This window comes from Pollachius pollachius, assembly GCF_949987615.1.
Source record: "Pollachius pollachius genome assembly, chromosome: 14".
Taxonomy (NCBI): Eukaryota; Metazoa; Chordata; class Actinopteri; order Gadiformes; family Gadidae; genus Pollachius; species Pollachius pollachius.
Genome location: NC_136947.1, coordinates 19,310,646 through 19,333,339, shown reverse-complemented (window position 1 = coordinate 19,333,339; position 22,694 = coordinate 19,310,646). Strand labels below are relative to the sequence as shown.

Sequence of the window (22,694 nt, the reverse complement as noted above, 5' to 3'; positions counted from 1 at the left end):
ATCCCTTAAATTTAAACAGCATTTATTTCTTGAAGCTGGGACAATGCAGAGGTTATGGAGAAATGGGTCGAAGAGTAAAAAAAAAGAGTTAAAAAGCAGAAGAAGAGAGGAGGCAGAGAAAGGAGAGGTGATGTGGGAGACAACAGGTGGCTGAAGTGTGCTGATCCCCGGGGCTGCTCTCCTGTTAGTTCCACTCCACCGTCCATTCTCCTCCCCTCCTTTATTCTTAAAACACTCCCCAGTGGCGTCCGGACCCTCCTTGGGGTAATCTTCTTATCCAGGAGGAACGCCCCCCCCCCCCCCCCCCCCCGTAATCCAGCTGCAGCCGTCCACCGCTGCATCCCTCCCTGAGCCCTGCTCCACCCCCCCGACACGCTTTCATCAATTCACCGCCTTCAAAGGGCTTTGAGATGGACCTGATTTCATTTGGAAGAAATGCATTGTTCATTCAGAGAACTCATACTGTCGATACTACAACACAGACATTATTTACCAATCCTAAGAACAGAGGACTGGTTCCCTTGAGAAAGCTCTGATAAGAGCTACAGTCAGGGTTACCAATGATTTATGTATAGGAGAGATATTTTTTACTCATCAGGATTCTGGATGAGTTGATAATCAGAAGAATTAGTGGCTTTCCAGCAGTTTGTAAATTCGGGTCCTTCACTATATGATTTCCTGTGTCTACACGTGCTTATGGACTTCACCCACGTTCCTGGTTCCCATGTGCAGCTTGGAGGATGCCTGACAAGATAACTGCTCCTTAGAGATCCTGCCCTGCAACCAGAGGAGGACAAGTTCTTTATGGAAAAAAACCCTATTTAATACAAAAAGTTTACTTCATGTCCAGCTGTATAGCAGCTTGGCAGGTTGTCTGTGAACTCAGTGACCAGGAGGCATCCCAGTGCTGTGGCCCAGTGTTCCCAGCATAGTATCGGGACAAAGACCCCCCAGGGGTGGGATCCTCCCTTGCACGGCCGACCAGAGGTGTGCCGTGTCATCCCCTGCAGCCCCCCCCCTAGCGGGGCATCTTCTCCACCCCCACCCTCCTCTGATGCCTTCATCCTCACAGCCCGCACAACCAACACTTACAAACGCCCGCGATATCACCTCAACTGTATTCGATCTTAAAGCAATTTGAACTGTAAAATAGTGTAATGTGTAATTAGTTTCAGTGATCACTCGATATGTATAACACAACAATTAGAGTGTAAATATATGGATATTTATGTTTTAGCAACTAGAGAAAAATAAGTAAAAAAAATCACAAGTCCCAATGATTTAGTAAACAGAAAACCTGCTTTATTGAAAAAGTACATTGGGCCGCACAAGATACTTATTTGGTGTTAAACTCATCATCTTTTAATACACAGCATATATCTCCCAGACACCGAGAGATACAAACACACAGCGCATCATTGGCTAATTCAATAATAAAGCAGCCAGCCAGACACAGTGTTTGGAGAGGCTGCGTGGAGAATAACTCAGCCCTAATAGTCCGCCATCCCGACTGTTAAAACATGTAAATTTATGGGCGCGCCCATAGGAAACACATATTTACAAAAGGTTTAGGTAATCACAAGATGCGCGCATAGGCATTTGGGACCCGCGAGACGGAAGAACTCAATACACAGAGAAAATATAGAGTTTTTATGAGTCATTAATTCCCTCCGCAGTCGCCGTTACATCCTCCTTTTACGGCGGTAATACAGTAATCACTCACAATCGCACAGAAAATCATCTGCAGTCATCTGTGGAATAAAAAGGACGGAGCGTGGGGGGTTCAACACGAAGTGTGACCGCCCCCCATTTTCGCTCCTCTCCTCCCCGGCTCTTTAATGTTCATCTGGGAACCAGCCAGCCAGGGGCCCCAGCGCTCCCGGGGCCCCAGCTCTGGCTCTACAGAGCCGCTTAATGACAGTGGGACACCGATGACACTTGGGTGGGGCCCCCGACTCGTTAGGCGCACACACACACACACACACACACACACACACACACACACACACACACACACACACACACACACACACACACACACACACACCTCTTTCACGCTACATTGCCTGGCCAGCCCAACATAAAGGGGGTCATCGATGAGGGGAGGTGAACACAAGAGGTACCACTGCTCTCTCTCTCATTCCGTCTCTCTCTCTGCTCCCATTTTTGTTATGAAGAGCAGAATTCATTTCACCTTTAAGCGACGGTGATAAGATATTCCACTATGATAATGAAAAGGCCTAGAAGCTTCAACAACGGGAAGGCAGAGAAAATGCTATTACCAGTATCATTACCTCCTTTTTCATTACAGGCCATATTGCAGCGTAGAGCATATTGTGGGGGAAAGTTATCAAACCTGGTGAATAACATGTAGATATTTTTTAAAAAGGAGCAAAAAGTTGTCAGCATATGAGGTTTTCTTCTTTACCAATCAACTGCCGAAAGCGATATTACTTTCACCTGTGTGCCATTGGCGACCTCTAGTGGACATAAAGGATCATTCATTTTTATAATTAAATTCAAAACAGGACGTAAACGTGCCTCATGTTCGTCTTTAATAAGGGATAATACTGGATATTTGGTTAAATAGTTGTTTTTGCTGACCTACAGGTCTCCATTATTACAATATTGATCAGGACGGTCCTAAATGGAGTTTGGATGTTGTAGATGTGCAGATGTGTAGATGTACCCCATCTCAACCCATTCCAGTATTTCATCTAAATGTGGCCTTTGCATTAAACAATGGCTGACCAACAGTCCGTCTGCAACATAACAGCAAGAGCCTTTGAGGTGAGGGGGGTTAGGCCTTCACTTGGGCCACAGCAACGGTCAAAGAGCCAATGGGCGTGGTCCTCACACGTGTCGTTGAAGGTGCACTGTTACCCTCGTGGGCCTCAGCACAGCCTCCTCAGCCTGCACATGTAGAGGGGTCCAAAGTTTGCGGTGAGGTGGGGGATGACCATCTCCCCCAGCAGGAGGTCCGGGGCGAAATGGAAGGTTCCACCGAGCGTGCTCACCAGGGGCTGCAGAGAGACCACCTGGCAGAAAAACAAATAACACTTAGATTATAGAGTTTATAAGGAATTTGCACTGCATACATGGTTGGATTTTATAATTTCACCACTATTGCAAATACAATGGGATGCTTATAAAGTATGAGCAAATATTTTGGGTTTTTCAGGTTAGTTGATATGGTTCCGTCCCAAAGTACCCTTTAAACACAGCAGATTAGACCATTGGCAGTTCCTCCTTTTTTGTTAACTCGCAGTAATCAATAAATAGAATTTTTGTTAACACATTGTCAATGTGCGTGCGTGCGTGCGTGTGTGTGTCTGTCTCATCTTGTATGTCAATATGTGTGTGTGTGTGTGTGTGTGTCTCATGCTGTGTGTGTGTGTGTGTGTGTGTGTGTGTGTGTGTGTGTGTGTGTGTGTGTCTCATGTTGTATGTCAGTGTGTGTGTGCGTGCGTGCGTGCATGCGTCACACCCACCTGAAGGTGGATGCCCTCCTGGCGGGCCAGGTGGAGGGCCTGCTGGACAACGTACTGGTTCTGGAGCTGGGAGAGGGTGCAGGTGGAGTACACCACCTCCCCACCTGGACGGGCTGCTTTGATGCCAGCCCTGGGAGAGAGAACACCCCCATCACAGATTCAAGTTATTTATTACATTGTTCATATGCATGGAAGCATTCCTGGCCTCTACCGGCTCCTTTACAAACATGCATTTTAATTCACTGCAAGTCAAATTAGATAAAAATAATAATATATAGCCAAACTATTCCAATAGGCTCAAAGCAGTGCTTGTTCCCCAGATCCCGCCCCCAGCCTGATGTGTTGCAGTGGTTGGGGTTAGTCTCCTCACAGCAGAAGGTCCGTCTGCAGCTGGGGAAGCCTCTTCCTCTCGCCTGTCCTGATCTTGCTGAAGATGTTGTTGTCCTCCTCTGTGGCTGAATGTCTGTCCGTGGTACAGGGCACATCCACCAGCACCTTGAGGAGGAGGCAGAGGATGCAACAACAACATAGATAATACTTCACTAACCGCCAGGAAATAAATCATGGTGTCAAAGCTGAGCTTGAGGTAGATAACCATTAGAGCATAATATATATATATATATATATATTTTTTTTTTTTTTTTGATTTGTGAAGGTTTTATCTTTTTTATTGTAGATTGAGATAGACAGGAAGGTCTAGGAGAGAGAGGGGAAGACATGCAGCAAAGGACCATGGGCAGGAATCAAACCCTGGTCGCTGCAGTAAGGACTGGCCTCAATGGTGCGCACTCTACCAGCTGAGCCACCAATGTGCCGCCGCCTAATTAACAACCATGGAAACCAATCCACTGACCCTTATTCGATCCCCTGACCCTGATTGCTTACCCGATCGTAAGTGTTCCTTTCAAACTCCGACCACTGTGTGCCATCGAAGGATGTGACCCGCAGCCGGTCGGTGGACAGGAGGTGCTTGGGAACAAAGCTGTGCAGGACGTTCTTCAGACGGGACGTCCGGGCCACGGAGGAGTCGTTGACGCTGAGGAACCCTTTGGGAAAATAACACACACATAAACACGCACGCAGCCACACCCAACCCACAAAACAGACACAGGGTAGGTGAAATTATTTTAATTATTAGCCTATTTTTCAGCTTATTTTATTGATTAACAGTGAATTCAGATGCATGTTATTGAGGAGCAGTTTAGGGGGTTCGGCCACGCGCTCTCGGTAGACTGCAGACATTGGGGATCAAACCCATTCCTATTTGTTAAGTACTCAACACCCCTCAACCAGACTAGACTATCCTGCCCCAGATGAAGCCCAAATCAAGCAATGAATGAGTCCTAGATTACATACTTATGGCCTCCGTCTGGAGCAGGGCCAGGGTCTTCCCTCCAGGGGCGGCGCAGAGGTCCAGCACGCTGTGGCCCTCCTGGACGTCCAGCGCCAGGCAGGGCAGGATGGAGGCCGCGTCCATCAGGTAGTATCCCAGCAGCCTGGTCTGATCTGGTCTGAGCCGTACCGAAGGATTCATAGCTTAGATTCACTTCAAATTAAAAGTTCCCATCTTACATACTTACCAGAAATATATGTATGTGAATGAAAAGGGGAAACGAACAATTAATTGCCATTAAAATCTATTTTGATTATAAAAGGTAAGGGTACAATCACGTTAACATCACAGGTGAAGCGGACAACTTAAGACTGAACTAGGATTGATAAACAAATGTTATCAGTTGAAACAGTCACCTGGCCGATTTGAATCTTGTGATGTCAGCTCTTGGGAAAACAAAACACCTGATGTTGGAGCTGAGACTGAGGTCTTGATTGCCACCATGAGACCTCTTGAGTTCAGACCTCTCTTCGGGTCCTCCTCCTATCTCAGGTCCGATGGGTGTCAAGGGAGCTTTGAAAAGACACCATGTGAAAAGTCATCATTTCATATGAAAAATAGTCTTCGCAGCAATCTCATAGTATTAGCCATATAGCAAAGTCATAGTATTCTAAAAGAGGAGGGATTTCGTAGTCCTTGTGACAAGTGCCATCAATGAGAAGGACAGTTGCATTAGAATTATAGAGCACAACCTATAATGTTGACATTCAGTTATTATTATTAAAAAAAGATACATGTACAGTTTATAGAGTAATGCAATTTTAATGAAATATGAATTAAATAAAGAATGCACTGCCTTACCCTCCAGTTGTGCGGGGCTAACAAAGTCCCAGCAGCCCTGTTCCTGAAGGTCAGACGCGACGGCTTGGTGGTCGGAGAAGTTGTTGAGCAGAGCTCCGTACTTCCTCTCAGAGAGCATGCTGCAGCGCACCGAGGGCCACAGCCGACCCAGCTGGAGGCTGTAGGTGGCGTCGAAGTACTGCAGGGCCATGTTGGTGGCGGGGTACCTGGGCAGGGAGGTGGCCTGTTGAGAGGGATAGTGACAGTTCCGAGTTGTTCACAAAAGATGTCCAGTTAGCAGTTATTTTAACAGTCTATCAATGAGATTGTCCATAACATGATGTGATATAGTGATTATATGATGGAGGATATGGTTTGTAAAGACCTATTCCATTCCCTGGACAAAACTTGAATTGGACAGGAGACTCATGTTTATTCTTACACGAGGCTTACCCAATAAGGTAAAGGTAAATACACCAGTCCTGAACCTATTGTACAGTCTATAATATATGAACACAATATGTCCTTGTGGAGTTTGCTTTGATTCTGAGGATCAAACATTGTTGTAAGATAGCTGATGTCGATTTATTATATTTTTGGAAAAGAAATACAACAAAGAGCATACCCATTTCGTTTTCACTCGTGTTCGTCTCGGTGTCAGGGATCGCAAATCCCGAATTTTCCGGAGTAGAAATGCTGTGTTTATGAACGCCGGCGCCGACATGTTGAAGTCCGACCGCTATAAGAGTACGGAACCAACTGCAGATAATAAGAACAACGTTCCTATCCGGCCAACTTTCTAGTCGTTTCCTGCGTGTGACCTAAAACGTCCTCCAAGTAAATCAATCCACTCCGGAGATAATTTCGACCAAATAGGGCCTTAAATCATGGGTTTCGAAAACAAAATGATCGCGTACGACGACCCCGACGAGGAGGTAAACTATTTAATTCATAATCGTTTATAATTTAGGGAGTGTCATGAGAGGTAACCAGTGATCAAAGTTACAGAACATGCAAGCGCCATTATGATTACCGTATGGGACTACACCGGTAATTGTATGTCTTATGTTTGTTTAAATGATATATATACGATATTCATCAACAATGAATACTCATGGATATGTTATGTTACCTATGGTCAAACACATTCGTTTGTCAGTGTACTAGCACTGGGTTAATTATATCGGGGTCAACCAAGGTTTCGTTGCAACATCTCGCGTGGTTTCCAGATTATATTATTGTAAATTGTATGTACACTTGTTTTTGAATGATCCTTTTTTATAGTTCAAATTTGTAAAAACTACTTTATACTCGTTGGGGTTCAAATGTTGTAGAAGGACCAGACCATGTCCTTCTAAATATATAACAGCAACTCAATCTTTTAATGATGACAGGAGACACCAGAAGAAGAAGAGGAGGAAGAGGAAGAGGAGGAAGAAGACCTGGTGGTATGTGTCTGTGCACCAGCTGTAACATTACATTATGGGGTCTTTCTGATGATACTGCACTCCGTGACAATGATGACTGCTTTGAAATTGTACTCCTGTGTAGTGACCAACTGTTGCCTCACAGGACCCCCTGGACACACTACGAGAGAAGTGTGAGCAGACGGAACACTGCGTGCACTACAAGGAGCGTCTGGAGACGTGCGAGGCCAGGGTGGGCGCCAGGTCCAACACCAGTGAGGAGTGCACCGAGGAGCTGTTTGACTTCCTCCACGCCCGGGACCACTGTGTACGTAATGGGGCCTTTCAGAGGTCGGGGTGTCGTACACACAACTACAGGTGTTGCAAAGAATCACAACTATGAGTTCAGAAGCTAAGCAAGATAAGTCTATGTGCACTGGTTCATAAAACAAGTTGACTCATGATTATGCAATGAGCAACACATGTTGGTCCAATACGGAAGAGGATTAGGTGATTCTTTTTTGAGTTATGACTTTAAAGTCAGAACTCAAATGTGCGCCTAATCCTCTTCTGTAGTGCCATGATGATGCCTCTACTTGCTGTGGGTCATGTGAGTCTGCAATATGAGTGAATGGGGATATTGTTTCGAAATATATACTAAATACCATTCATCTCTTTATTACAGGTGGCACACAAGCTCTTCCACAGCGTCAAGTGAACCATCTGCCTTGTCCAGTCCCCGTTGGTTATGTCCACTGATTCGGGGAAGTGGTTTAAAATGCTAGAGTTGTACAATACGTTTCAGGGAAATGGTTTAACTGTCAGTTTTATTTTGAAAAGATTTGATATTCCAAGTCATAATAAAATTATTTTATGATCAGCTATAATGCTGTTCCTTATTCATGACCCAAGTTCCTGGAACTTTAAAAGGGGTGATGTTATGCCACCAGTTGTGAGTGTGATTAGCCTTTAAAAGTGGTATGAAAATCTGTCTTTTCCTGTGTTTGACATCAAAAGTCGAGGGTCCACCTACCTCAGGGGACCCATTACATCGATCATGATCGATGGGTAGATAGCGTGATAGCGTTCAAAATCTAAAGTTCCCTTATCACTTAATTGAAAAATTGTATGTCAGACTCTCTACATTTATGCGATATCCAGTTAGTGAAGAGGTTGATTTACTTGCAACTTACACTTTATATTACTTCCAAATTAACATACCTGCAAACTCATTTGGGTTGAAAAAGGTGACAAACTAAACTGTTGTATGGGGGTCTGGGGGAATCCCTCCCAGCCAAATTTTGCTATTTTAACATGTAAATTAAGCATTCCGGTGTACTCCATGAAGAAAATAAAGGGAAAAGACAACATTTTCTTATGGTAAAAAAGGCACATTTAATAACCCATAAACTGGTCAGTTAAGAACATTTTAAATGTGAAAAGGTCTATCCACTATATCCATTATTTCTGCTGCCACATGGGGGCGCTATACCACACATGAACATTTAGGACAGGTAAACAGTAAATCCCATTGGCCAAATTTGGCAATATATCAACGTAATATTAATTTCATTTTTTCATCCTTTTGGCCTGGACAAGCCTTTCAAGGGCCCGTTTCTCTGCTTGGCAATGTGCCTCTTTCGGGCCACACTATCGTTCACCACCTCTGCCCTATTACCAGCAGCACTGGTAGATGGCTGGCAGCCAAACTCAACCCTCCTTTCCCTGATTTCAAGCTGATTTTCCTGTCGTTGGGCTTTGTCCCTAGTTCCAGCTGCACTAATGTTGGAACACAGCCTCCTATCTACCTCCCCAAACTTCAAATCATCCCTTCTGAACATTTCCACCCCAGTCTGGTTCCTGGTCTGCAAAGTGTATTAAACAGTCTGCACAGCACTGAGGGTGGTGATTTTCATTGATGTTGATCAATGATGTTCCCCATGACACTGAATGACGACTCAACCAGGGCACCATGGAAAATTAAGAGGGCAGCCTTGACTGCCTGACACAGTGCGGGATACTTCCCTGTATTGAAGACGATGGCCCACCACTTGACAACATCCTCTCCATTCTGAAAACTGGGAAGCGCCTGGTCAACATTAAAACGCAGAATTTCTTGGTCTGTGTCAGCATCTGGTGGCAGCAGGTGACCCATATGTGTGAGCTTCCTCAAGTTGATTGTGGTTAGGGAGTGCCCTCTCACAATTGGGTCCACAGCTGACAAAGATTGCAGAGTTTCACTCTGCAAAGGCAGCTTCTTTTGCAGGTATTTTGCACAGGTTTTGTATGCCTGGGACACTTCCTGCAGGAATGGCTTCAGTAGCTGAAACAGATCAACAATACTTATAGTAGGTGGAATTATATGGAAAAACGTTACACGTTCTTGGGCACCCCTAAAATGGAGATACACCATACTGAGTATCGATACCAATTTTTTAATAATTCATTTTTATGTACTCACAGGATGTTGTGGATGTTCTGATCTGAATCTACTAGCCTCCCGTCCCACATACATCTCCCTCAAAGGTAGCAGCTTGTTGTCAAGTTCAAGAGTAGCCAGGGATTTGGGCATCAGATTCAGGTGTTCAGATTTGACAAAGCAGGCCAGAAAGTTCATGAAAACTTGCAGCTGTTTGTCATGCAGTGTATGGACAAGTGTCTGTCTGCCCTATAAAGAAAATAACATTGTGGTTCAATGCACAAAAAAGCACAAGGAATGCATGCCAGTTATATCTCAGGAAAAGTATTAGGATTCACTGGGATCACTTTGCTATGAAAAAGCATAACATAATAAGGAACTGCAGATACCCTGTGCTCAAAGAAAATATCATGAATTATTAGACCCAGGTCCTATCATAAGCCAATTCGCATAACTCATGAGTCATGAGAGCATGGGAGCCCTTTTTGCCATAATTTATTTTCTTAGCGAAAAGGCTGCACTTGGAATAGCCCGCTTTGTCGATTTTTTAAAAATATTGTGACAGCGGGAAGCTGTACTGCTGTCCCTTCACCTCCGTTTTCACCTCCAGCTTTAGCCAAGCCCAGCTCCACCTGCACTTAAGCCCTGATTCAAGCTGTGCTACATACAATGCTTCATCCTCTTTAAGTTCTCTCATTCTGAAAAGATAATCATCTGAATATTTATCGTTTGGGTCAGGGCTCATTTATCATAAACGTTTGTTAAGGCTAAACCCAAGTGATTCCGTCCAGGTTTAATGATCCGTAAGAGTTGGTGTTTCCATTACTGCTAGCGAATCATTAAACCACACACGGATGTGTATTTTTTCATTACATGTTCGTTTTCATCCCTCTCAAATCTGACCACAATGACATAACCGTCAGTAATATCAGATAACAAAACGGATGCTGTGGAGATTAGCCTTCACAAACGTATTATTTTCGCATTAACTGGGTGCCGTAGAACTGGTCTAGCTAATAATTTACTTAAGCAACGTTAAAATTATATAGCATACATTTTTTTGTCAGGTTACTACTTACCTCAAAACTTATATCTGTAACTCGCTGACGACTGAGCAGTCCACTCTAAGACTGGAACGATGGGGGGGGGGGGGGGGGGGGGGTCGTGGAACACGAGTCATTTGGCCAAAGATTTTTTTTATTGTGAAGATAGCAAACTTGTTTCTCGCTCATTATACAGTCGGTTATTATACAGTCTATGGTTGGTTGGCTGGTAGGTCAGTCGTCTCCCCCTTAAAAGAATCTTCGGATCTACACGATTCACGTAAATGACCTATTTTGAGTTAGTACAAGTTGATATTGAGCTTAAGTCCAGGTTTCATGGAAAATTTTGGAAATGACTAAAAGTATCCAAACATGAGAATGTGCTACCTCCTTGACCGCATTGTTTGGCTTTTATGGCAGTCAGCCTTTTCCAAGATAATGTGCAAATACCATTTTACCATAACTGGATCATTTGAAAACCTGCTTGAGACCAGCAGCTACTGTCAGGCTTTGCAAACCTTTTTGCCAGGTTATTTTTTTTTTGCCACAACTTAAGTCATTTTACTACAAAATAATTAAAATAACACTTTATTTCTGTAAAACATTCTCCATAGTTATAAATAAAAATGAATATAAAAATAAATAAAATGTTGTGTTGCACTTTCGGCACTAGAGGGAGGTATAACTCAAATTACCCGTTGATAATTCAGTTGACTGTCCAGAGAGCGCTCCGAGTGATTCCATGGTTACACTCGGGACATAACATGATGCATTACGGACAGGGCCGAAATCTAAAGTAAACATAGTGCACAGGCCATCACGGGTGGAAGTCAAGGGACTACCGCAAGTGGTTATCCTTTTTGTTTCTGCCGACAAATTCATCCATGGAGGCCTATAGAGATACAAAAAGGGAAAGTGAATAATCTGTACTTTTAGCCTTGATTTGAAATGGAAAAAGTCAAGGGACATTCAATTGATAATTTCTTCAAAAAGAAAATGTAATTATTATATTTTCAATATAATATCCAACATTATAACCTAAAGGCAAGACTATTATCCCTAAACTACATACACAAAATTAGTTGTAAAATGTAAACAAGAAAGCAGAGGTATCCAGCTGGTTTGGGGTGATCAATGATGAGGTTTGTAAGCTAAGCCGTTAAGACTCCACACCCACCTGCATCAGCAGCCTCTCCTTCCTCAGCTGCTTATAGAAGAGGAGGACGTCGGGGTCGGCCCGGACCACCCGGGGGTCAAAGTCCATGACCCTGAGCCCCTCCAGGGTCTTTGCTCGGGAGAGGGCCACGTACGCCTGGCCGCACTCAAACACACGAGCCAGGGAGATCTCCACGCAGTCCAGTGTCATTCCCTGGTACAACATTCAAAAACAAGTCTTATTCTTGGGCTTCAACATCATCATCATACTCTACTGGGGTCACCCAAACCAAAGATTAGCTTCGTTTGAGATCCTGTGGCAATAAGAGTAAGAGACATTTTAACTGAAACTTCAAAACGTCAAATTGAAATCCCAATTGTTCTGCTATGTCATATTTTGTTATGGCTATTTCTATAAGCCATGTTCCCAAGTCACTGAGACCCCCTAGTTATCTATAGCAACCATCTCACTGTGTCACCCTTGAGGGGAACTGAGACGGCCATGGTGGACACCCTAACCCAAGATGCAGCAATACCACATCAACATTCCTGAGAGGACTGAAAGGAGCAGTGGCATCCCTTTCTGCCGCTGGGCCTTCAAGGATGGGTCCCTGCTCTTAACCCAGCAGTGTGCCCACTGTTTGGGCTCACTGCAGCGCTTCAACCCCTGGACGCTTGTCGTGTTGCCTCTCTAGAGACTACTTTTACCCTTTATTAGATTTTTTTTACTTAAAATTTTGTTAAATCTTTTATTAGGAGTTGCGTTGTCAATACATTAGTTAGAAGAATTTTCACAACAATTTCCAATTGGTCAAAACTCAAAAAGGAACTCACCCACCTCTCCCAAAACTGGGTGTACACTAACAACGCTTCCGGGCGCTTCCCGCCTGAGGGCGTTCTTCTAATGATACGCGTCGATGACGCAACAACACTAACTTTAATTGCCAATAAAGTTTTATAGTATAGCTTAGCATAAAGTGATCCGTCTTGGACCCATTCAATGTATTTGGGTTGTTTCAGATGGCGACACACAATGATATCCGCGATGAGGAATTCAGTTCGATGTTCAATATTCACCGTTTTGCTTCTTTATCTCAAAAGCTCAGAGCAGATTTATTTAAATATGCTCTGTTTACACATTGATAACGTTTCAAAAATATTTCTCAGAGTGCCTCACGATGTCCTTGATTTTAGGAAAGAAACAAGTTGAATATCGATTTCAGCGATCATATAGTGTGAAACATCGTCCAATGTCGTCTTTAAGCCTTTACTAATGTGAACGGAATCTGTCATATTTCAACAAGCTAATTGTTTTGTAAGAGAAATGGAAAAACGCCATTATTCCACCTGCATCTTGCTTGAAGACATGCATCAAACCAGAATGACATTTGGGCAATAGCCCATGAACTCAATTACCCAGATTCCCATCACGTTCCAGAAAGTGACCTTAGGTCAATTCTGAACCAGAGAGCGGAACGTGCCGGTAGGAAAGATATATTGTTCTACAGGGTGGTGATTTCCGGTACGACACCACCTAAGGCAGAAGAGAGTTGTATGCGTCTGGCTACTGGCAGCAAAAGTTCATTTGGAAAGAGAAAAAAGCGGGAAAAAAAACTACTGGCCTGTAAGGTACTAGTAGAAGCTTCCAAAATGATCCATTTTTTTTATGACCGCTCCCTGTGGAGACATAAAGCCCTCATTCTAAAAAATAAATAAAACGCCATTCTTATTTTCATGGGATTTTACTACGATTAAAACAATTATGAATCGAATATTACATTTCTGCTAATTGCGTTCCGCTAGATGCCATAATAATTCTACACACTGTATGTCAATGTGCATCTTTAAATCAGACCCCGAGGAGAGCAATTCATCTCATGACTCACGCAAGTAATCTTCCCATTAAATAATGAGTCATGGAAATGGCCAGTGAGTTTTTCTATTTGTGATGCACAATCCTTTTCAGGTTCCAATGATTAATGATGAAAATGTCTGCGGTTTCCCCAGGAGTGCCTCCCACTCATGAGTAGCCTATCCATTTATATGGCACACACACACACACACACACACACACACACACACACACACACACACACACACACACACACACACACACACACACACACACACACCTAATTACCCTCATCTCTGGATGCGCTATTCTAAACTAAATGTGTTTGGTGGAAGCCCATGCAGACAGAGGGATTCCCCCCCCTAGTGTGCCATCAGGGAGATCCACGGGGAACCCGCTCACCTGACTCTTGTGGATGGAGATGGCCCAGGCCAGTTTGAGTGGCAGCTGCTGGCGGCTGACGTAAAGCCCGCCCCCAACCTTGAACATCCAGCGCTCGCGTTTCAGCACCTCCGTGGCGCCACACAGGAAACGCACACGGGGCAGACCTGCGGTCCGGTTGGTGGAGAGTTAGTGTGGCATTAAGGGTTCATTTGATCCATGTCTCATGTCTGCATGTCTGATAAGACTCATGTCTGTATGTCTGATAAGACTCATGTCTGTATGTCTGATAGGACTCATGTCTGTATGTTGATAGGACTCATGTCTGAATGTTGATAGGACTCATGTCTGAATGTTGATAGGACTCATGTCTGCATGTCGGATAGGACTCATGTCTGCATGTCGGATAGGACTCATGTCTGCATGTCGGATAGGACTCATGTCTGCATGTCGGATAGGACTCATGTCTGCATGTCGGATAGGACTCATGTCTGCATGTCGGATAGGACTCATGTCTGCATGTCGGATAGGACTCATGTCTGCATGTCGGATAGGACTCATGTCTGCATGTCGGATAGGACTCATGTCTGCATGTCGGATAGGACTCATGTCTGCATGTCGGATAGGACTCATGTCTGCATGTCGGATAGGACTCATGTCTGCATGTCGGATAGGACTCATGTCTGCATGTCGGATAGGACTCATGTCTGCATGTCGGATAGGACTCATGTCTGCATGTCTGAAAGGACTCATGTCTGCATGTCTGAAAGGACTCATGTCTGGTACCAGCTGAGGCTCCTCGTTTAAAAACATGGTTGGTTGGGGTATCTCATTTCTATAAATTAAGATTAATTTAATTAATCTTTAAGTAATGATTTGACCCAAATATAATTTAAGCAAGTTACCGTTAACCAGACCATGTCAACATGAAGGAGCAGCATGCCGTGGACGATGGGTACCCAGTACCCTCCGTCTGAGAGTCCCACACCGTACACACAACACTATCCTGAACTCGCATCTATACCACGTCATTTCCATTCCATTACATGCTGAACATGGTGCGGACAGTCATGCACAGATAAGCCTATAAATAAACACAAATAATTAATGACCTTGTTTGCCCGTTTCAAAGCCCAGCACCACTCCCCTCGCTCCGTTCACCAGACCCCGCTCCACCTCCAGGTTCCTGGTGAGCATGACCTTCAAATACAAACACAACGTACACAAAACTCAGGATTTAAACCTCTTCCTCCACATGCCACTGAACAGTGTTCACAGGGGAAGGCTATTCGTTGATAGAAATCTAAAGATTTGCCAGGTGTAAGTGGTTCTATTTATGGTTTGTGAAATGGACTTATTTGACAGTACGATAACTTATGACTGTACCATTAAACCGACAAACCAAAAAAGTTAAAGCAATTACAAACTTGCTCGCTCAAAAAAAAAAAAAAAGACCTTGGTGGTTGCACAACGAGGTTCAGATACGAGACAACCACACAACCACATCATAATAGAAATATCAAAATGGCTCCTCATGAATTTACATACGATTTCTAAATCCCAATTTTCCCAAAGTGCTCGAACCCCACCCCCATACTGGCTGAAAGTGTTCTCTCTCTCTCTGCAGGTGGACGCTTTCACCACACCTACTCTAAACGCACCAAATTGGTTTGATAACTGAAGGTCATTTCTCACCATGACAACCGGTTACCACCGTCAATTTTTTCTCACCCTCCATGACAATATATCATTTGGAAGACTACACTTGAGAGAGTGTAGCATCCAACAAATGGAGAATTACAATTTCCCCTCGGATAGGATAGCACTCACTTACTCTTAAGCCGTTCCAACTTAAAATGGTGCGGCATGAACAGAATATCAAGATCACAACCATTCATTGGGTCAAACCGCGATTCCATCAAGAACATTGGGTTGAAAGTCATTGTGTTTTATTAGCAGAATCATTTGGTGACCCAAAAGGATGATGTATGATCATGCTATTCACTGTATTTAAGGGTCACAAATAGGGCTAGGATAAGACGATTCTATCAAAGATAATTATAGAACAGGGTAAGATAATTAAAGAACAGATTTTTATGTCAGAGTTGCATGGCAACCCCTCAGGCCTACCTGGGCGCCCACTTTGAGCTGCAGCGCTCTGCTGACGGGGCTCTGGGCGTCGATGGTCTTCACCAGGGAGGGGTCGCTGTCCAGCGCCTCAAACACATGCACTGACCCTGAGGGACGGGGAGAGGACAACAATAGATTGGTGCTGTACTACTTAAGTCAACATGCAATAACATAATACATAAAAGATCATAATGACAGTCTAGCCAAGAAAAATGTCTTTAACTCAAGACAAGAAAAAACAAAGATAACAAAATACACCTTGATTGCCACAGGTGTGCGTGTTCCAGTGGTCGACTCATTATGGTCATTTTCTGGGTTAGCATAATTTTAGGTGTCAATGCTTTCCTTCCCCCTCCATTTATTTTGTATCGTATTCGTTCTTATGGTACTTAAAGTGGCATCTCAATGTTCTCAGATTACATGACCCACTGATTGAAGCCCTTACAGTATAATGAATGTCCCAAACTGGGTGTGGTGGCTACATTACCGCCATGCATACCCTCTCGTCAATCGTTTTTTTTAAATCACCATAGTTCCCGCAAAAGGAGGATGAAACTAAATCGACAAGATTACTACATGAAATGGCCCAAATTATTTAAAACACCGCAAACATCACTGTAATAATTTGCCCCCCCAAAAAAGAAGAAAACAAAGGAAAGTACTGGTCAAGGTTGACCAGTCAGGCAGATGAATAAAACAAAAGGTGACAGACGGAGGCAAAAGAGCACAGCTCGTACAAATAAAATCCTAAGAAACAAAATAGGTGTCTCAGTTGTGCCATTGTTTGGAGCTGCCTCTTCAAGGCTCCCCGATACGACCCACCCAATAAAATAAAGGCCAATTGTCACCTCACTGTCTCTCACGCCTAAGGTATCTTCCACCTCATAATACGGCTGAAGTTGCAGCCAACTAAAAGTTTAAAGAAATAAAAAGACGTGAAACCTGGTAACTGCTTGAGTTTGTTCTCGTTTGTGAGCTCCACGTCATCCTTGTGCGTACACAGTCTGGTTGCCAGGATACCGTCCCTCTCTATTTTGTGATAGGCACTCTCCATCAGCTTTGCGGTAATTTCTTCAGTGATCCTGAAAACCATAGATATAATAAATCAAATAAATATACAAATTATTGAATTATAACAAAAACATATTTCTCATCCTCTGTTATACCTTTATTACTGTCGCTCTTTTTTTCGTACAATTGTTATTTGGGAGCTGATTTTTACTTATGCCTTCAACTACATACATGACCACTGTGTCATAAGTATGCTACTGTACAGAATGACCAGTTGCACATTCGATAATAAAAAAACATAAACTGACTAGTGACCCCGTTGGCGTGTGTGTGACTAGGCAGACATGAAGCTGAACACGTTCCATCCTTCCAGCGGTGTGACAGTACCTGCCCACGCGCACCGCCTGCAGGAGGGAGATGAACGACTGGTCCGTCTGTCGCCGCACCTCCGTCAGCTCCATGTTCACCTGGATCACCTTCCTCCAGCTGCGGGCCTGCAGCCGGTCGGGGGGGGGGGGGGGGGGGGGGTCAGGCCGAGCTCTCTCGGGAGACAGAGTCCCCAGCAACCGATCAATTGTACAGAGGACGGCAAACAAAAGACATCTGCAACTCTATCAATTTACCATCTAGCGTTTAGATGGTAAACGTTTAACAGATGCTTCATCTAAAGCGGTTTATGGTAAATATAGACAGGTCACTACACAAGGATGCACCAACAACATCCCAACAACTGATCAATTTAGCTTCAAAAAGGCAAAAATATTTATACAGTATATACATTTTCTAGTAACTCAATTAGTAGATGCTTTCTTCGAAAGACAGAAATTGATGATTTATTAATGTCGTTAATGAGCAGCTAGGGGTTGAGCATCTTGCTCAAGGGGGCTGCAGAGATTGGCGATTGAAGCTACTACCTTATTGCTGGAACTTAATCAAGCCAACCCTTTAAAAAAAGCTTTTGGTAGAGAGGTGGAAACAGCGGTTGGGGAAACTTGAGACAGGACCAAGATTGAAAAGATTTCCTAAGTGAGAATCTCGTTAAGCTAGGTGCCGGCGATACTCCATTCTTGACTTTGGGTTGCATCCTGGCGCAGTTCCACATTAGAAGCCCACCAGCAGCAACCAATACTTGAGTGCCTTCCGGCATAATCTGACCTGGAAGCAGAAGGCTGCCTTCTCCTTCCCCTTGGAGACGGGAGGCAGCTGGAGGAAGTCCCCACACATGATGAGCTGGATGCCTCCGAACGGCTCCGTTGAACGCCGCACAGACCTACAACCAGAGAGGTCACGCAAACAGTAGGTTTAAGACGGAAGGCATTCAAACTGTGGATCTGTGTCGTTAATAACTGCAGACATCCATCCACCGTTACTGCTGCAACTGGAAGAATCTGACGAATAAATACGTTGGCATGGGATTGTTCTCAGCTCCACTTCTTAATTTGGATAAAAGTCAGCCCGAAGGAATAGGTGTACACACTTCAATACTCCAATAGCCAAATTGGTGACGTAAGATTGAAAGAAGATAGGCCTTGGGGTATAAGTGAAACCAGACGAACTGCTGTGTGGGGAGCCCAATTAGTCAAGTGATGTTGTAATGGAAAAAGGGATGCACGACTGTGGCGGCATCCCCTCCCGAAAGCAAGAATAAACCTTTGAATTGGGCCTGTAGCCTTTGAACTTGTAGTCTGTTCAATGAGAACTTGGACAGTATTTCCTCGATACAAACATTTGTTTTGCTTGATCAGTTAATGCCGTCAGATATTCAGCAGCAGAACACGAAGCCAATCCTTTTATTAACATGTGTATAATGCAGACAACGAGTGAATAAGGATTAGGCTGACAACAAATCTGAATAAACCATCTAATTTAAAAAGGTTCAATGTGAGGTGCGTAAACCATGGGTAGTTACATGGAGATTAAGACGCATTTAGAGTAAGGAGACTATAATGTGTGTAAGTGAGGGGGAATGCAGTCATTCATTTAGGACTGCATTAGCCAAGCATTTTACACAAACACATGCACACAATGAGACAAAGTCCATCAATTTCACCAAATTTTTGAAAACGATAACGCACAGCACTGGGTTGTTTTTTGGACAATCTTTCAGAAAATAAACTTTTCACTGTCAGTGGAAAAGAGGAAAAATGGAACAATGGCTACACATGAGTGTCCCCCATAGGGTTGATAAAGGCCGGGGATGCTTTCAGCTAGTGAAATAGTTTTTTTATGCAGACCACAGGTCAGCATAAAAGAGAGCATTTGTAAAGGCTGGTTAAAACCAGCCAGAACCAGATTAAAGCCCTTCTTAAATACAAGGGGGGTAATAAGACAGTCTGCTATCTTCACCACCAAGAGCACAATAGGGAGGTGTGTTAAAGGACAAATCCGGTGTAAAATGGATCTGGGATATGTTTAGTTTGATAACGAGTTGGAATGTTCGTTCGGGAGCAAAAAAGTGTGCATAGAAGCATTCTTAAGTTGGCTGTTTTTAGCCCCCATTTTTTGACTTGATAAGTAGATTGGCGAACACAGAGCTTGCGTGTTGCTGACGGATGTCACAATCTCTGTGTTCGTCAATCTACCTATCGAGTCTTAAGAACAAGATGGCGTCGACGGTTGATCTACTGATATCTACGGTACTGTGTGTATGAAATGTCCTTTTTAATAAACAATCTGTACACTTACAAGTTATCAATGCCACGTTTTATATGTCAAGACCCTTATTATACTACTAAAGAAGTGTCGGGCTACTTCTAGCCTTTTAAGGGGTTTTCAAATAGCAATTTTTTTAACCATAACACATGCCCCTATCGTTCCAAGTTTATAGCGTTTTGATAGAATCGGCTAAAAACAGCCAACTGAAGGAAGCGTCTTTATGCGTTTTTTGTGCTCCAAAACGAACGTTCCAACTCGTTATCATACCAAACATATCCCAAATCCATTTTACACCGGATTTGTCCTTTAATGTCGGGGCCCATGGTTCGGCTTGCCTCTGCATTGACCGGTGAGAGGAAGATCAAATCAACCAATGGAAATCAATACTAAGAGCATCAGACAGCCTCAAGAGATCCAGAATATTTTTTTAAGCTTATTCAAAATTGTTTTTTATTCTAACTCCTGTTCTCCCTTTCACAGACAAAAAGCTGATCTTTGCCACCTTTTTACTACTCGATGCCGACGTGAATATTCAGTGTATGATAAAGGGTAGTTCCTGAGATGCACACAATCAAAATCTGAGAATAAAATAAATAACTATTCAGGTGCTAGACAAAAGAGTTAGAGTGGTCGTTGACAAGCTTCCACAAAAGACTCAGAATCACCTAGGCTATGCATAGCAACGCCCTCCCACCCCTCCTACTTATTGCATGTTGCAAGTCCTGGCACTTCAATTTTCTTTAAATAAAGTACTTAGTTGTGTAGCATCTTATCCTAGCTATCTTTGTTGTATATGGGGAATGGGTTAACCTAGTGATTTGCACTTGGTTCTATGAACATCCTTACTGTTCCGACAGTTATATATTTTTGACCTGCTTCTGACAAATGTACTTATTGTCAGTAGCTTTGTAAAAAAAAAAAAACTTCTGCTAAATGCCCTCAATTTGAATGACAAAGTTTCTTCAAAGAAACGTGGACAGTCCAGAGTAGCTTTAGATGAACTCTGGTGTACATACCTGGCGATGGCCTCCAGCTTGTCAAACAGCGGGGCGTCCACCATGGAGACCTCGTCGATGACGAGGTGGCGGCACAGGGTCCAGTGCGGCAGCACACCGGGCCGCTGGGCCAGCTCGATGCACTGCTCCAGGGGGGCGGCGCCGGAGCCGATCCCTGAAACACACACACCGTCTCTATCTCAGGACACACACGCACAGTCTCTAACTGACACACACGCAGTCTCTAACTGACACACACACGCAGTCTCTAACTGACACACACACGCAGTCTTTAACTGACACACACACACAGCCTTTAACTGACACACACACACACACACACACACACACACACACAGCCTTTAACTGACACACACACACACAGCCTTTAACTGACACACACACACACACACACACGTTTGTCCAGTCAGGCGAAACTCACCGGCAAAGCTGTGCAGTGTTGTCCCTCCGATGTGGCAGGCAGCCACCCCCGTGCTGGCTGTGGCGTAGGTGCTCTTTGGAGGCAGAGAGCCCACGATTCTCTTCAGGAGAAAAGACTTTCCTGTGCCTGTTAAAGAGTAAAGCTACATTTAGATATTTTGATTGGAGGCGGATGTGTGCCAGTATAATCTATTGGTTGGTTACCTACTCATAATATTGAGACCGTTCCAAAGACAATGAGAACTACACTATGGCGTTTGGAAATGTTCACAACTTCATTATTACGGTAAAAGCAATCTTTAATCACTGCCCCAAAAACAAAACATTGGGCGAGTGTGCCGTACTCGGCGGTGATGATGAGCTGCTGTCAGATGAATGGTTTTGTTGGTAACCATGTCCCATCCTAAGGTTGTGGCTGTTCTGTTTGTTGTGGCAGTGTGCAAACAGCTTCATACGGGCAGCACATGAGACACACATGTACATCCATACCTGCACTTCCGGTGAAGAATACATTCTTTCCAGAGAGCACAGCAGTGAGGACAGCGGCCTGTTCTTTGTTCAGCTTACGAGCTACCGGGAGAGAAAGCACCGGCCTCTTGCTGGGGTTTCCCTTACTCTGAAAACACAATGCAATTGTGTAAAGAAGATCGGGCAAAATTTCTAACGAAATATAATAATACTATTGTTGAGTTTATTCAACTCACAGGGCTGAAATCACAGTCACTTCTTGGTCTTTTGACCTGTTGTCCTGGAACAGTCCTCATCGTATTATTAGTCCGGTCTGCTAGGCCTTTGGAAGCAACCTTGCTCCTCAGTTCGTTGGCCTTCTGCACATCCCTCTGCTGTAAAGGGCTGATCGTTTCAAAACTGCGGGGCAGAGCCGCTTTCAGTTTATCCCGGTAGGTCAGGGGTTTGAGGGTCTGCCATGCTTGATGTTTGATACTGAGGGTCTTGAGGAAGACGTTCAGTTGGTCGGGGGGACAGTTGGAGATGAGCAACTGGATGTTTTCGGGTAGCAGTTGAACAGTGCATTTCCCCTCCTTGACAAACTTGGTGAACAGCTTGAACTCCTTCAGCACGTAGCTTTGAGGCACTTTACCATCCTCTATTCGAATGATTATTTCCTGGAACTCGTTACGACCCAGGAGAACAGTGGCTTTCCTGATGACCTGGCGCTTGATGGCCTGACCCGCGGCGTTCAGCCTCTCCACCGCCGCGCAGCACTGCAGCTGATCCCCGGCGCCTCCGTCCATCACGTCGGTGTGCTGGAACTCCTAAAGCAACACGTTTCAGAATTAATTAGTTGTAGTCACACCACTGCTTTATCACGTAGAGATTGCACAATGCAAGAGCAGAGTGACTGAACTGCACCAAAAAACAGCTGCGCTAGGATTTGTGCAATCCGCAATAGGGCAAACAATGCGACGACTTTTTTTTTTTCAATTTGCCATGATTATTTACATCTGCAAAAGACGGGAACGATTCGAGGGTTTTTTAAATTATAAAGTTATACCTTAATTAACGTCCATGTTGCAGTCTTCT

The 22,694-nt window shown here is 44.0% G+C and overlaps 3 protein-coding genes across 3 annotated transcripts; 1 reads left to right on the top strand and 2 right to left on the bottom strand.

Annotated features, from left to right (window-relative positions):
• Positions 1 to 1,280: 1,280 nt before the first annotated feature.
• Positions 1,281 to 6,400, bottom strand: nsun4 (NOP2/Sun RNA methyltransferase 4). The gene is made up of 8 exons (XM_079751706.1): positions 6,290 to 6,400; positions 5,686 to 5,908; positions 5,241 to 5,397; positions 4,848 to 5,002; positions 4,377 to 4,537; positions 3,862 to 3,986; positions 3,492 to 3,621; positions 1,281 to 3,038 (listed from the first exon to the last, which is right to left on the bottom strand). Exons 1-8 carry the CDS (start codon positions 6,386 to 6,388, stop codon positions 2,895 to 2,897), a joined length of 1,194 nt encoding a protein of 397 aa, XP_079607832.1. The 5' UTR covers positions 6,389 to 6,400; the 3' UTR covers positions 1,281 to 2,894.
• A 59-nt stretch (positions 6,401 to 6,459) lies between these two features.
• LOC307086374 (cytochrome b-c1 complex subunit 6, mitochondrial-like) lies at positions 6,460 to 7,957 on the top strand. The gene is made up of 4 exons (XM_079751563.1): positions 6,460 to 6,599; positions 7,059 to 7,112; positions 7,237 to 7,398; positions 7,756 to 7,957. The coding sequence occupies exons 1-4, from the start codon at positions 6,552 to 6,554 to the stop codon at positions 7,786 to 7,788; spliced, it is 297 nt and encodes a 98-aa protein (XP_079607689.1). The 5' UTR covers positions 6,460 to 6,551; the 3' UTR covers positions 7,789 to 7,957.
• A 3,337-nt stretch (positions 7,958 to 11,294) lies between these two features.
• Positions 11,295 to 22,694, bottom strand: pif1 (PIF1 5'-to-3' DNA helicase homolog). Its single transcript, XM_079750184.1, has 13 exons — positions 22,666 to 22,694; positions 21,857 to 22,426; positions 21,642 to 21,768; positions 21,154 to 21,279; positions 20,733 to 20,886; positions 18,217 to 18,331; positions 17,449 to 17,555; positions 16,993 to 17,132; positions 16,051 to 16,157; positions 15,033 to 15,120; positions 13,942 to 14,087; positions 11,710 to 11,901; positions 11,295 to 11,424 (listed from the first exon to the last, which is right to left on the bottom strand). Exons 2-13 carry the CDS (start codon positions 22,403 to 22,405, stop codon positions 11,371 to 11,373), a joined length of 1,905 nt encoding a protein of 634 aa, XP_079606310.1. The 5' UTR covers positions 22,406 to 22,426; positions 22,666 to 22,694; the 3' UTR covers positions 11,295 to 11,370.